General features: G+C 40.1%; 1 protein-coding gene across 31 annotated transcripts in view; it reads left to right on the top strand.

The window, feature by feature from the left end:
• The first annotated feature begins 14,229 nt into the window (after positions 1-14,229).
• Positions 14,230-16,237, top strand: part of SLMAP (sarcolemma associated protein) — a 149,013-nt gene continuing 147,005 nt past the window's right edge. For 27 of the 31 annotated variants that reach the window (XM_077776641.1, XM_077776633.1, XM_077776638.1 and 24 more), the window contains exon 1: positions 14,234-14,436. In XM_077776641.1, coding sequence (XP_077632767.1) covers positions 14,239-14,436 — 198 coding nt within the window. In that variant the 5' untranslated portion in view covers positions 14,234-14,238. Of the gene's footprint in view, positions 14,437-16,237 lie in introns of all 31 variants that reach the window. The other 4 variants (XM_077776642.1, XM_077776634.1, XM_077776626.1 and 1 more) reach the window with 1 other exon arrangement.

The raw sequence follows: 16,237 nt of genomic DNA, 5'->3' as shown, positions 1-16,237 counted from the left end.
AATAAATAAGTGACTACCACATGCAAAGATAAGGTTAGCTGGTGGGAGCAAAAAGATGAGAAGCCATGAACTCAGTATCCAGAATACTCACACCCTAATAGCACAAATTCCTCGGCTACAGTGACTTATCTTTACTTAAGCCTATATGATAGGAATGGACCCTAAGGATTTACTCTTAAAGGGGCAATGACCCCTGCTTTAAATTTGGTAAAAAACTCTGTATAAAGATGTAAGTGAATAGTAATTCTCTCTCCCATCCTTATTCCCTGGCTTTGTAATTTCACCCATTGCTCCTCTCTCTAGAGGTCACCACTGCTACTTATTTCCTGTATATTTTCCCAGAAAATGCTTTGCATATGTGTACACAGACATGCTGAGCAGACAAAAACATTAATTGTCCACTCATGGCTTACTCACTCAAGCAGTTTTTAAATACAATAGTGTTACACTTACACATAATTTTACATGTTGCTAATAAAATTGTACCTTGGGGATTATTCCATATGTATTCATATAGAGTTGCTTCCTTTATTTTTAACTTGGAGATTGTTCTGTAGCCTAAAATGGAAGCTGCTTCATTCTTTTTAACCATCTACACAATTTTTCATTGCATGAATGTAACTAACCAGTACTCTGTTAATGGACCAGTAGGTTGTTTCCAACATTTTGCTAATATAACCCTGCAATGAATACCCCTCTAGATACTGACAGCATTTTGGAATAAGAAATGACTGTGTGAAGGTAGTAATATTAGGCTTCAAATCAAATAAGTAAGAACTTGATAGAGACATTTGTTGGCTTATAGATGAGTACTAAAAGAACATATCATTAAAGATGCTGTGTCTGAAATATGTTCCCCCAAACAACCATTAAAATGAAAGAAAAGCATAAAAGCTGACAGGAAATCTCCACCCACTTAGACTCCTCAGGAGGAGCAAATAGATGGGCCTTATCCAGGGTCTTCCAGGTCCACAGTGGAGCTTTGTCACACTGACAGTGAGAACTCATTGTAGAATCCATGCCTTGGCACTACCAACTTCCCCGAGAGAGTTTGGATCTAACAATCTGCACATACAAATATTCATTTGTCACACAAATATTCATCAAAAAGCCTTTGGACATGCAAGTGGAGGAGCAGATTTCCTTTTGACTTTTTTTAAAACTTATTTTGAAATAATTACTGTTAGAGAAAAGTTTCAAGAATAGCACAAAGAACTCCCACTTTATTGAAATTTACTATTTTTAAAAGGTTTGGCCACATTCTCTTTTTACATATCTATTTTTTTCTGAATTATTTAAAAGTAGGTTGCATAGGGGCACCTGGATGGCTTAGTTGGTTAAGCATCCGACTTTCGCTTAGGTCATGATCTCGCGGTTCGTGGGTTCGAGCCCCACGGCGGGCTCTGTGCTGACTGCCAGCTTGGAGCCTGGAGCCTGTTTCAGTCTGTGACTCCCTCTCTCTCTGACCCTCCCCTGCTCACGCTGTCTCTCTCTCTCTCTCCTAGAAATAAATAAAACATTAAAAAATTAAAAAAAAAAAGTAGGTTGCATATATAATACTCCTTTATCCCTTAATACTTCAGTATGTGTTTCCTGAAAACAAAGATATCCCATTGATTTTGGGGTGGGGGAAAGTGACCTGGCTACTTCCATCTAAGAGCTGGAAGGAACCTTAAGGTGTCTACTTTATTTTACATACAGGGGAAAACCAGAATTTGGCAAATGAGTCAGGCAAGGTCACATTGCCAGTAACTGAGATGAGATCCTCTCTTCTGGCTCTTTCCACTCTATAAGCCATTAAGAATCATCTGGTCCAAACAGTTCAATAAATTTCAAAAAGTGGTTTTTCCCTTTCAGTTGATTGATTTTTAGAGAGAGAATGAGGGAGAGAGAGAGAAAGAGGGAGAGGACATGAGTTGGAGAGGGGCAAAGAGAGAGAGAGAGGGAGATAGAGAATACCAATCAGCCTCCACATTGTCAGCCTGGAGCCTGATGTAGGGCTTGAAATCACAGACCATGAGATTATGAGGTGAGCTGAAATCTAGAGTCAGATGTTTAACTGACTGAGCCATCCAGGTACCCCGAAACTGTTCAATAAATTTTATAAATGAGTAAACTACAGCTCAGAGAGGGTTTGAGATTTGTCTAAGGTCACATAGGAGGTTATTGGCCTGGATTCCATAGGTAGCTAAATCTCTTTGCTAAGGTGCTCATGGAGAAGACTAATTTTCCTGAATGCACTCTCAGTGAGTAAGCTAAGTGGACATCTAGAGCTTTTTCCTGCCCAGCAATCCTTCCCCTTCTGACAACAGCTTTGGAAAACCATCTCTCTTTCATTGGATGGAGTTAGTGGGATGGTCCTTCAAAGTGCCCCGCCCTTCTGGCCATGAAATGGGCGTGTAACCTTACCTGGGTCAGTGGTCTCTGTGGCATTTGAATCTCAAGGACAGGGACTCAAGGACTGAAAGAGGTCTGTTGAATTCTCCTGCAGCTGGTGCTGAAGAGGCCTCCTGAAGAGGCTGCTTATTGGCTCTTGTTGTTTCTCAGCTTTGCTTCCCATCCTTCCTGAGATTTGCTTCTTCAGCATCTATTTCCATTCTCTGAGTTACTCCCATGTCTTTCCAATAATTTTCACAGGCTTAGGTTGGTCAGGGTTAGTTTGTGTTGCCTGCCTCACTAGTAACAGATGACTAAAAAAAAAAAAAAAAAAAGAAAGAAAAGAAAAATGTTGCTTTCAAAAACACTTGCCTAAACAGAACGGTAACTTAAGTTGCATAAAAAAAGTTGGGCTTGGGTCCACCCTTCCTTCCTCAAAGCTTAGTGTGGAAGTGCTTTTCAGGATCAACACACTGGTGTTCAGGCTAATGACACCTCCAGAAGTGAGTTCCTGGAAAAATAGAGCAATCTTTCTGTTAGGTGTGGCTCTTAGAAAGGTCCCTAGCAAGGGGGCACTTCTTAGTCGGTGGCTATTTTAATTCCATTGCCCCAGAATGGTAAAATTACAAGCTGAGCACAGATTTGAGCACAATATTTGAGCACAATAGCCCGGGATAGGCTCCCTGCCTGATTGACTCGAGGGTCTGCTGTCAGCTGGAAGTTAAGACATTGCTCTTTGTCTTTCCTGGCAATCTGTTCCTGACCTCCTGAAAGAACTTTTGGAAGGAACTCACACATATACAAGAACACACTGATGTCTCCAGAATGATATTCAGAAAGTGTAGTCGGATTCTATATCCAGGAAAGAAATCTCCATAAAAGCATACTCATCTGCAAAGAAGTTCCCAAGCTCTTGTTGAAACACAGCTTTTTCTTTCTTTCTTTAAAAAAAAGTTACTTTAATGTTATATGTAATTTAACATTATTTTAAATATTATTATACTGCACAGTTTACTTTTGCAATAGCCACTCAAGAACCAGATCTTTGCATAGCCAAAGATCCAATCATTTAACAAATATTTTTGTGCTTACTATGTGCCAGGCACTGCACTAAGTACTAAAGAAACAACAGAAAGCAAAACCAGACAGACCTTACTCTTAAAATGCTTATAGTCCAAAAGCAGACATTCGTTAAGATGTTATAGTCATCCGCCATTACAAATTGTCACAAGTGCTATGAAAGGCAAATACAAAGATCCGTGAAAAAGATTAAGAGTAAACTGTTTTCCTTAAAATAAAGTTTCCATAATTCCAAGTGATTTTTTTTAAGTAAACTCTATACCCAATGTGAGGTTTGAACTCACAAGTGTGAGATCAAGAGTCACATGCTCTACAAATTGAGTCAGCGAGGTGCTGTCCAAGTGACTTTCTTAAAAGGACTATAGGGCAACCCCTCCAAATGGGTATGTATTCCTTTCCTACTGCTGCTGCTAGAGTGAATTACCACAAATTCAGGGCTTAAAATAACACAAATTTATTATCTTAAAATTCTGTAGTTCAGAAGTCCACCTGGGTCTCACTAGGCTAAAATCTCAGTGTTGGCAGAACTGAGTTCCCTTCTGGAGGCTTTAGGAAAGTATCAGTTTCCTTCCCTTTTCCCAGCTCCTTGAGGCTTCCTTCATTCCTTGGTTCATCGCCCCCCTTTCTCCATCTTCAAAGCCAGCAAGAGGGTTAGTTCTCATGTCACATCTCTCCCACCTACTCTCTGCCTCCCTATCTACTTTAAAGGACACATGTGATTAAAACTAGATCCACCCAGATAATCCAGAATAATCTCTCCAGCTCACATTCTGTACCCTTAATCATACCTGCAAAGTCTCCTTTGCCATGTAGTGTAACATATTCATAAATTCTGGGGATTAGGACATGGATATCTTTGAAGGGCCATTATACTGCCTACCACAGAAAGCATAAGGAATGTTCTTGTTAAGGAAGAAAAAAAAAAATAGATGTGCTTCATTCTGTGTGGACAAAGCATTGGTACAAGATGATGCTATTTTTCTGGATAGTACCAAACTACTAATGGTGATTATCTCTGGGCACTGGATTTATGGATGGTTTTTATTTATGCTTATCTGTTTTCTAACTAAGTTTTCTACATTAAAAACAAGATGCTAAAAAAAAAAAAACAGACTCACCCTCAGATATTGTGGTTATTTAGGAGAATGTCTGTATCATTAGGAAATGCATGCTGATCTATTTTGGAGTAAAGTGTATTGGTGTCTGCAACTAGTTGTCAAAAAGTCCAGAAAACACATAAATAGATATGGCTAAATGGTAACAACTTTGAATCAAGAAGGGGTATGTATGTGTGTTCATTGTAATTTTATTTCAATTTTCCTGTACGCTTGAAAATTTTTGTAATAAAAAGTTTAATAAAATGCAAAAATTTAATGGGCAGAGATTCTATATTGATTCTATATTATTCTTGTTATCATTTCCAAGAGTAACTTGAGTCTAATCTCGAGTGAGAAGATAAGTTAGGAAATTAAGGCAAGTTTTCTTCTGCAACCATCTTTGCCATTGATATCAAGTTAAATAATTAGATTTCAGGAAATGGGGAGATGGGCCTGTCTGGTTTCACTTAACAGGGTCTCATTTCTATAGGGATGCCTCTTCACTAATTTCTCCTACAGCATTTCATGTGTTGTGCATGTCAGCATCCTAGACTTGTACAGAGGATACTGGGAAGAGGACCAGCTCCATAACGTGAAGGGCCTAGTGCAAAATGAAAATGAAGGCCCCCTTTGTTAAAACAATAAAAAAAAAAAAAAGATTAAGAATTTCAAATGCTGTCCCTGTGTAAGTCTACACACCCATGAAATTGGCCCTGTACAAAGCTCAGCGGACTCCACCAATGACCTCCCCACCAATCCTCATACTCTGGGCATGCTCAGTGGGGAGGAGGGTGGAAAAGGAGCAGACACTCCAGACTCATCTTACTGCACAGGTCTCTTCACTCCATTTCAACCATTCTTCTTATGGATACTTAAAAACCAAAGATCCCTGAGATATCTATCAATTCCCCAAATTACAGCCATTTGGTAAGATGCTCTTGACTATTAGCTGTGACAGTGTTGTATGGTAGCAGGAACAATGCATGTATCTAAAACAAAAGTTCTAATGGAATTTGTTAAAAGGAAACACTAATAATTATATTAAAATATGAAGATTCAAAATGTCATTGTTCTCCCAGATAAAGAGTATATTTAAAATATTTTTTAAGAAATCACTAGATGTGGAGTGCCTTGGTGGCACTTGGTTAAGCATCTGACTTTGGCTCAGGTAATGATCTCGCGGTTTGTGACTTCGAGCCCCACGTCGGGCTCTGTGCTGACAGCTCCGAGCCTGGAGGCTGTTTCACATTCTGTGTCTCCCTCTCTCTCTGCCCTTCTCCCACTCACACACTGTCTCTGTCTCTCTCTCAAAAATACATAAACATTAAAAAAGTTTTAAGAAATCACCTGATGAACAAAACCACCACATATAAACAATCTCTAATATTTTAATTGGTAACTAAGTTATTTAAAAACAAACCTGGGCACCTGGGTGGCTCAATCGGTTAAGAGACAGACTTCGGCTCAGGTCATGATCTCACAGTTCGTGGGTTCACGCCCCGCGTTGGGCTCTGTGCTGACAGCCAGCTCAGAGCCTGGAGCCTGCTTCAGATTCTGTATCTCCCTCTCTCTCTGACCCTCCCGTTTGCGCTGTCTCTCTCTCTCAGAAATAAATAAGACATTAAAAAAAAATAAATGAAAACAAACCCAAATATACCAATAAAAAGTCATAAAAAATGCCTTATGTGGCTTTCTGACCCATCTCTTTTAATTCTTCAGCATATGTTGCATTCCAAGTAACGTTCTTAAATTGATTATGAAAAGCAAGAGAATACTCAAATTAATCAAAAGGGAACTGACACAAAATTGACAAAAATAAACATAATTTCTTTCCTTCCTTAACCATCTCCCCAATACAGGCTTTTTGCTATTGATATAAAAAGTATTTATCACTTTTAGGAATAAGGCTCCTGGTATTGATTTTCATATAATAAATTATAAGATACTTTTAAAAGGGCATGCCTCATGTGGCTTAGAAAAACATCTGGAAGGATATAGCTAACAAACTGTTAACAGTAATTGTCTGTACACTGAAGATTTGTGATGAGGCTGGAGAGGATTTTATTTTCCTTATTTTGCTTATTTGAATATATGCAATGAATATGTATCAATTTTATACAGCCAAAAAAATCAGTGAAGATATTTTTAAAAAGAAAAAAAACCAGCATGTACTTTACATCTAGTATGCTGATTTAGGATCAGTCACTTAAACTTTTTGAGCCTCAGTCTCCCTGTTTATAAAATGGGAATAATACCACACAAAGATGTCATAAGGAAGATGCCTTCCCACATGATAAATACATATTCAATAACAGTCCCTTTTCTGAGCCTCAGGTTCTTTGCCTGCAAAATGAGGAAGGTGGATTAGTTGTCCATAATCCTTTTGAGAGTTTATATTCTGATTCCCTCTATTTATGTTCACAGAAAAAGATTGCTAGATGAAAAATAAATGTCTTTACTTGTCTTCAGGTAATTAGTTTTCTCCTATTTCCTGAAGAACCAGGAAACCAAAAACAGATGAGCAGTTCCTCTGGAATGTCTGGGCCACTCCGCCCTGGGCACCTGGGAAATGACAGCGTATTTCCACTCATTACCACCTCCCTAATGAGGAGAAGCTTCTTTATTGAAAAGAGGATGAAACTTTACTCTTAACAAGCTATTGTGTGCCGTAAAAAATATTATATGCTCTCAATTTTAATTTTTGACTACTCCAGACTTCCTCTTTAATTAGTTTGCCTACCGATATTTGCAATCCAGATACTCTGCTTAAGCAGTTATGCGAAGTTTCCATAATTCATTTTATCATATGTCATTGGTTAAAGTCCAATTAGATCAGAATCACTTAGGGGAGGTTGTATATTAAGTGAGTTTACAGAGTTGTCTCCTACACATCTGAAATATTAATGATGGTCTATCTTTCATAGTACCAGGGTACTGATTTTACAATCTCTCTATGGTTTTCTAAGATTGAAAACAAGCATGGATCATAGTAGTGATAATACTTATCAGTCTACTAAAAAGGTAAAAATTTTAAAAAGGAGAGAAAGCTACAACATTGGGAAATACTACCATTCCAAAATTTTCAAAATGTGATATGTATCAATATAAAATGTACATATATATATATACATATATATATATATATATATATATTTAAGTAGGCTCCATGCCCAAGATGGGGCTTGAACTCACAATCTTGAGATCAAGAGTTGTATGCTCTACCAACTGAGCTGGCCAAGCACCCCAAAACATGCCATATTTCTTGTTTAATTAAAATATTGTATGGATACAGAATCATAGAGAGGAACACCCACATGGCTTAGAATTCAAAATATCTCATGTATGAGATTTCTTAATTTAAGCCTTTTCTGTGCCTGCCGAATAACAGTGGGTGAAGTATGCCTTCAGTGCCATTTTGGCATTTCTAGCACCCCGCATAGCTTGGTTGGATTCTTTACCCTTCCAGGTTACAGCAATCCCAGCTTTTCTCACAGAAACAACAAAACAAAACAAAACAAAACAAAACAAACTTATTCTGTTTGTTTTAAGAGATATTGTAGTAGAACTTAACATAAGGAGATACTTTTTATTTCCACATGTATGAACAAATTTTTCCATATATGAATTAGGATAATACAACTTGCTCCTTACAATGGAAGGCTAGGGGAATTCTTATGGTTAATAAGCATAAAAAAACCCCTCACATCATCTGAGTATCTACTATTTTCTGGGCATCATGGAAGAAAGGCACTTTGTTTTGCATTGTGTTACTTAATCCTAACAAAACTCTGTGAGGTATTATCTACTTTTTTCAGATAAGGAAACAGACTTAGAGGAGCTAAATAATTTATGGTTTACAGTGCTGGTAAATGGTGATGCAATGTCTGATTCTGACATCTTGATTTTTGTTACTCTACTCTGATCTTCTAGGAGAAAGATGAAAATGTTCTGAAGTCTGTGTTTGCCCTCAAGTCTTTCAGCCATTGAAACTCATTTCTGTGCCCCTCTTCTTGACCAATTCCTGCCCTTATGCTTCGTTCACTAATATAGGCCTACTTATAATTCCCTTAAAGTCTTGTTCTCTCAAGTTTTTCAGTCTTTGTATATGATGTTTTCTTGGCCTAAAATTTCCCATTACTACCAGACTAGCTGCCTTACTCCTACTCATTTCTCAAGTCTCAGTTCAAATTACTCCACAGTGTTGTATGGTCAATTAATCTTCAACAAAGGAGGCAAGAATATGCAACGGGAAAAGCCTCTTCAATAAATGGTGTTGGGAAAACTGGACAGTTACATGCAAAAGAATGATACTGGACCACTCTCTTCTACCATATAAAAAAATAAACTCCAAATGGATTAAGGACCTAATTGTGAGACCTGAAACCTTAAAAGTCCTAGAAGAAAGTGCAGGCAGTAATTTCTCCAACATCAGCAGTAGCAACATTTTTCTAGATATGTCTCCTGAGGCAGGGAAGACAAAAACAAACTATTGGGACCACATCAAAATTAAAAGCTTCTGCACAACAAAGGAAACAATTAACAAAACTAAAAGACAACCTGCTGAATGGGAGAAGTTTTTGCAAACGACATAGCAGATAAAAATTTAAGTATTTAAAATATATAAACAACTTTTACAATTCAACACCTCAAAAGCAAATAATTCAATTCAAAAATGGGGAGAAGGGGTACCTGGGTGGCTCCATTGGTTAAGCATCTGACTTCAGCTCAGGTCATGATCTCATGGTTTGTGAGTTTGAGCCTCACGTTGGGTTCTGTGCTGACAGCTCAGAGCCTGGAGCCTGCTTCAGATTTGGTGTTTCCATCTGTCTCTGCCCCTCCCCTGCTTGCACTCTGTCTCTGTCTCTCTCAAAAATAAACAAACATTAAAAAAAAAAAGGGGAGGGGCACCTGGGTGGCTTAGTCGGTTAAGCGTCCAACTTTCGCTTAGGTCATGATCTCGCGGTTCGTGGGTTCGAGCCCCGCGTCGGGCTCTGTGCTGACTGCCAGCTCAGAGCCTGGAGCCTGTTTCAGAGTCTGTGACTCCCTCTCTCTCTGACCCTTCCCTGCTCACGCTGTCTCTCTCTCCTAGAAATAAATAAAACATTTAAAAAAAAAAATTAAAAAAAAAAGGGAGAAGATATGGACATACATTTCTCCACAGAAGACATACAGGGGGCCAACAGATACATGAAGAGATGTTCAACATCACTCATTATCAGGGAAATGCAAATTGAAATCACAGTGAGATATCACTGCACACTTGTCAAAATGGCTAATATCAAAAACACAAGAAACAGGCGTTGATGAGGATGAGGAGAAAAAGGAACCCTCGTGCACTATTGGTAGGAATGCAAACTGGTACAACCACTGTGGAAAACAGAACAGAGTTTCCTCAAAAAATTAAAACAGACATACCCTACAATCCAGTAATCGTACTACTGGGTATTTAACAAAAGCAAACAAAAACACTAATTCAAAGGGATATGTGTGCCTCTATGTTTATTGCAGCATTATTTACAATAGCCAAATTATGGAAGCAGTCCAAATTTCGTCAATTTATGAATGAATGGATAAGAAGAGGCGGTGTATATATATATACAATGGAATATTATTCAGCCATTAAAAAAGAATAGAATCTTGATATTTGCAACAACATGGATGGATCCAGAGAGTATAATGCTGAGCAAAATAAGTCAGTCAGAGAAAGACAAATACCATATGATTTCACTCATCTCTGGAATTTTAAGAAATAAAACAAAGAAAGGAAACAACCTAAAACCAGACTTTTTTTTTCTTTTTTTTTTTACAAATATTTTATTTTCAAATTAGTTTCCACATAACACCCAGTACTCATCCCCACAAGTGCCCTCCTCCATGCCCATCCCTCCTCCCCGCCATAAAGCCAGACTTTTAACTATAAGGAACAATGAGATGGTTACCAGAGGAAAGGTAGGTGGGTGGGTCAGATGGGTGAAATAGGTGAAGGGGATTAAAGAGCACACTTATCATGATGTGCACTGAGTAACATATAGAATTTTGAATCACTATACTGTATGCCTGAAACATATTAATATAACATTGTTAACTACACTAGAATTTAAAAAAATTTTAATTTATTTATATTTTTAAATTTATTTTTTAAGTTTATTTATTTATTTTGAGAGAGAGAGATAAGCAAGGGAGGGGCAGAGAGAAAGAGAGAGAGAGAGTCCCCAAGCAGGCCCTGTACTATCAGCATAGAGCCCGTCGTGGGCTCAAGTTGACAAACTGTGAGATCATGACCTGAGCTGAAACCAAGAGTTGAACACTTAACTGACTGAGCCACCCAGGTGCCCCTGAAATGAAAAAATGTATTTTATTTTTTTATTAAAAATTTTTTTAAATGTTTTATTTATTTCTGAGAGAGAGAGAGACAGCATGAGCAGGGCAGGGTCAGAGAGAGAGAGGGAGATACAGAATCTGACTCTCACGCAGGCTCCAGGCTCTGAGCTAGCTGTCAGCACAGACCCCGACGCGGGGCTCAAATCCATGAACCGTGAGATCATGACCTGAGCCGAAGTCGGACACTTAACCGACTGAGCCACCCGGGTGCCCCTCTTCTGTATTTCTGATGTGGTTCTTGCTACAAGATCTTTCTCAGGATCAATCCCTGACAGAGCCACCCAGGCACCCCTAAAATTTTTTAAATAAAATAGAATAAAATAAAATAAAGTACTCTGCCATGCTCCCATTACTCCTGATATACTTACAATAGCAAGTCTCTTACTATGTCACCTTCTGCATTATGAGCAGCTAGACGGAGTTGGGTATTTTTTTCATTGTTGTAAGGCTTTTCAAAGTAGCTATTTCCCAGTAGGCATTCAATTAAATATTTATAGAATGAACTAATGAAAGCACGTACAAATAACTTATAAATCCATGCCCCAGACTCATTAGATATTTGTGGAGGGATTTGTATTACTTTATTCCACATAAGCCTAAAAGTTACCAGAAATGAAAACTCTTTATCCTCTTATGTTAAAACTTTTCAACATACCTTTGTTTTTGCCCAGAATAAAGTACCTGGAACACAGAAGTAGTTCAATACATAGTTGCTGAATTAGTGAAGAGTCCTAGAAAAGTACACAAATACACAATGTCTTTATAATCTAATGCATATTCTTCTCTCCAGACTCATTTTGTGCCACTCCTTCTTCATCCTGTAATAATAACAGTATGTAATTTTCATTCATGCATAAATACTTATTCACTATTATGCGCCAGGCACATTGGTCCACTGTTTCAAATAGCTTTGTTCCTTTCTTGCTATTCTCTCTTGCTGGAAATTTAAGAAGCCATTCAACAAATACTGTATTTATTGTGGTTTTCCTACCTTCCTTCCTTCAGTTCAGTTACCTCCCCCAGAAGCAGTCCCTGACACCTTTCGCACTTAGTGCTTGCTTCCACCTTAGCTCTCATTACCTCAAAGTGAAATTATCTGTGTTTGTCCCCTCCCCGCCCCCCTTCCTATCCCACAATATCCAGGTGTGCTTTCAGAGGGCAGGGATTGAGGTTTTGTTCACCTGTGTCTCCAGGGCCTGGCACAGAATTTAGGACACGTAGGACAGGGCCCAGACCCTATATGTAAGGATTGAAATGAATTCTCACAATAACAGGTGAGTTATGTATTATCTCCAAGTTATAGATGAGAAAAGGAGGCTTGAAAGGGTTTAGAAAAGTTTTAAACTCAAGGTCACACAGTGGTAGAGCCTGTTGTCAAAGGAATTTGAAGAATGAAGCCACCATTGGTTCTAAATGAATAAAACTCCTTCCCACCATCTTTTCTTGAAATTTTCGTTTAGATTTTGTATTCTTTCCTTCTACAGACCAATGACTCCTCATCCACCATATTATGAGTGGGGACTATACCCCCTTTTTGTCATATTGGTAATTGTTTGACCTTTCTCTGGAAGCACAGTGATTTTAAACTTTCTGAAGTCACACTCTTTCCGGGATAGTATCTGCACTGGAGCCCCGGGGGACGTGACAGGTCCCAAGAGAAGAAGGGTCATTCGAAATGGAATGCGGAGACTAAGAAAGAGTTTTTCTCTGGGCAGGATTCACAGAAGGCTTTAGCAGGGGGAGGAGGGATCTCATTTTAGATGCACAAATCCTGAGACTTGTGGGAATCTGGTTGGCCACACCTAAGGCGGCTGTAGGGGACTGTTGCCCACAGCTAAGATGACTGCAAACGAACATCTCCTTCAGATGAGTCTGTTCTCTTCGCTTATCGGTATCTTCAGCGAGGAGTACAGTAAGTAAAATTTAGTAAAATCTGGTCTTCTTACCAAGATGGCAACCTAGGAAGTTGTCACCTTTTGTTCGGAAAGCCTTCAACAGGTCAAATTTTCTCTTGCCCTTAACGAAAATGGTTGTAGCGGTTGTCCCATGGTTTGAAGCTTCCAGCCCTTAACTAACATGGCGTCTGGAGGCTCTTTAAAAATTAGCTTGCCCTCTTCTCTGCCCTTGACTATCATGGCTTCCACAGCGTCGAACACGTGACGACCTGGACTACGGCGCGGGAGAGGGGGTAGGAGGGCCCTTGAAGGGTGCGCGTTCCCGTGGCGGTGCACCGGGTAGGTTTCAGTCAGAGTCACTATGGCGGCCGGCGCTGGCAAGGTANGTTTGTTTTGATGTTTTCCCCACCAGGTCGGAAAGTTTCCTGCCTTGTCGGGCCCAGCCTGAGCGTGTTCCACCGGCCGCGAGTGGTGGAGGCTGCGGCGGACCCAGCCCGGGGCCTCCAGGCCTCTCCCCCAATCTCCGGGCCAGCCTCCCTCCCCCACCTCCTCGTCCGCTGGGAGCTGCGGCTGCCGTCCCTGAGATGCGACCCTCGTGGGGGCGACCCTGAAGGAAGGCTGCCCGGGTGCTGAGCAGCAGCCAGGAGCCCAGGCGTTCAGGGACCAACTTCCTGCGGGCCGAGACCCNCGCCTCTGCCTGTCCCCGCTCCTCGCGCCGAGGACCCCCGCCGCCGCCGCCTCGGCTCGTGCCAGGGACCCCGTGCCACCTCCCGGGCGGCCTCCGCGCAGCAAGAGCAATGCAGGCTGTCCCGCTTGCCGTCTAGACCCCCTCGCCGACCCCCTCGCCTCTGCCCTTCCGCTCCCGGGGCCCTCGAAGACGAGCGGTGGCTGCCCAGGGGTGCTCGGCTACACCTTCCTTCGGCCCGAAAGGACCTTCCTGGCCGCACGGAACCGACCCTTCCTTCATGCTGCAGTGCTGCAACATTTCCGCCACCGAGGGGGAAAAGCGGCCGCGATCCCAAACAAAACACAAGAATTGGGGTGTGACTCATCTGCTTGGATACCTCCAGTCCCTCAACTGTCTTCCAGGAGTTTTCTTGGCCGAAGCTGTCCGATGTTTGAGCCTTTTCTTCCCAGGGAAGACGATGGACTGAAAGCTGCCAGTTGGGGACTTTGGGTGATCAGGGCGCTGCTGGGTTTTAAAGGAGGTGATGGGGCTTGCGCTGGCTTGTCTTCCCCCTCAAGTGAAGAGTTGTTGATGTTCACTGGTTATGCTTAGACAATGCGCAGTTTGTTTTAATTTAAAATTTTGGGGGGGATAGGGGGGGTAAAGGCTTGTGAAGGGCAGCCCGGATCCGGTGGAACTCCTCTTTGTCCCTTGGTAGGAGAGACACCGCAGTCTGTCCTCGATGCCGTCAGCCTTGGCCATCTTCACTTGCCGCCCGAACTCGCACCCGTTTCAGGAGCGCCATGTCTACCTGGACGAACCTATTAAAATCGGCCGCTCCGTGGCCCGCTGTCGACCAGCGCAGAATAATGCTACCTTTGATTGCAAAGTGCTGTCAAGGAACCATGCTCTCGTCTGGTTTGATCACAAGACGGGCAAGGTAATGTCACCACGTAATCTAACAATCTTTACTTTTGTTTCCCTTTGCCCTTTCTGCCTAATACACGCAGAATCCTAGGGTTTGCACCCAGAGGAGACTCTCAGCAAGGCCACGGAAGCAACTTTTTGTGTGTCTGATTCTTTTGGAAGTTTAGTTGAGGTGGTTGAATGGAAACAGAGAAGGTACTGTAATTAAATGCCTGGGGAGGGCGATGGCATCTTGATAATGTGGTCATTCCCAGTGAAATCCCAAACCCTAATTCATTTTGGAAAACTAGATAGTGAAACTTGGCTTCTTGCTTCCAGTCTTTTTAGAAAGGTGGATTTGCAGTTGAGTGCTTTAATAAAGCCAGCAGCAGTTTCTGAAGCAATGCAGGGAATCCGTGGCCGGTGTTACACTGAGGCTCAGGTGTCTCAGCGTGAGATGTAGTTAACAACATAGCTTTTAATTGAGTTCAGATCAGAGCCTTCCTAGTAAGGACAGTTGTTTGTGTAAATTTACATTTTTGAAAGATTTGATACATATTTACCTTGAAGGAGTAATTTGCAATTTTCAAAGTCAATTTCATTAAGCACTAATAACTGTAACTTTACATTTTCAGTTTTGTTTGCAAGATGGATAAATATACATGTATTGCTTTTGAAAATTACTTTTTGACATTCCCTGCAAGAACTTAAAAAAATACTTAACGCACACTTACAGAGGTGATATTTAAAAATAAGTGTTAAGAAATTAATTTATTTTCTGAAATTATATCGAATTCTGTCAATTGCATTACTTCGAGGTGATAGGATGAATTTAATGCTCTTTAAGTGTGACTCTTTTGTATTTTTACGTCGGCACCCTAATTCTGTAGTGGGTGCTTATAGCTTAAGAATACAAGAAAAAAAAGTAAGGGCCTTTCAATTTTTAAAACTCTTTTATGTGTGGAGAGTATACTAAGCTCATTTTTGTGCTTATACCTCAGGTTTTAGTTGAGCTATTGAATCAGTTCCAATTTAGAGTAAGTTATGTAAGACTAATAGGAATACCTTGGGTTTCACCTCCTGACCTTTTGCTCTGTTTCTGAGTTAAATGATTAAGTCTTTTTAAAAGAAGAATTTAAGTCTTCAAGAGTAGTGTTTTGAAATGAAAGAAGCCTGAGACTCAAAAAAAAATATTTCTGTTGCTACTGAATTAAAGAATTATTATATAAATCATTTTTCAAAGAAAGGAGGAAAAGATTGTGCTTGCATAATACCTATGCCCTACTCTGTGTGTAGGATGAGAACTGAAAAATATGTTAATTTTTCTGTATAACACCAGATGTTCATTTACCTATGGAACAGACCTTTTTTTCTCCCTGGAAACTTAAGTGTAGATGCCTAAAAGACTTCGTAAATTACCCATAATCATTTAAAGTGAGTGTTCACAGAACTCATCCTACCAGCTATCAAATTCAAACATCAGTTAACTGCTTGTGCCCTAACTTAATCAGCTTTACCATTTTGTCTCAGCTAAGGTCCAACTTAATCAGATAACAGGTTTCCTTACACTACATAATCTGCAGATGCACCTTCTTTGATACACTACTCAAAGGTGGCTCAGATTTTTTCTTTTACTTATTTGAAAAATATTGGTTAAATGAACAGTGCTTTTCATGGCTATACTAAAACTCTCACGATAGGTTATTTTAAGATGGCTAAGAATAAATCAATAGTATTGTATAAATTGAGATGACATGTTAAAATTTTGAGTGGAATTTTGTAATGAGAAAAACTTTAAAAGATACACAGCTTATTTCCACCATTTTCACTTTTTT

The sequence above is a fragment of the Crocuta crocuta genome, unplaced genomic scaffold (genome assembly GCF_008692635.1).
Source record: "Crocuta crocuta isolate KB4526 unplaced genomic scaffold, BGI_CrCroc_1.0 scaffold87, whole genome shotgun sequence".
NCBI lineage: Eukaryota > Metazoa > Chordata > Mammalia > Carnivora > Hyaenidae > Crocuta > Crocuta crocuta.
The sequence above is the reverse complement of the archived record's forward strand: the minus strand, read 5'-3'. Positions and strand labels throughout refer to the sequence as shown.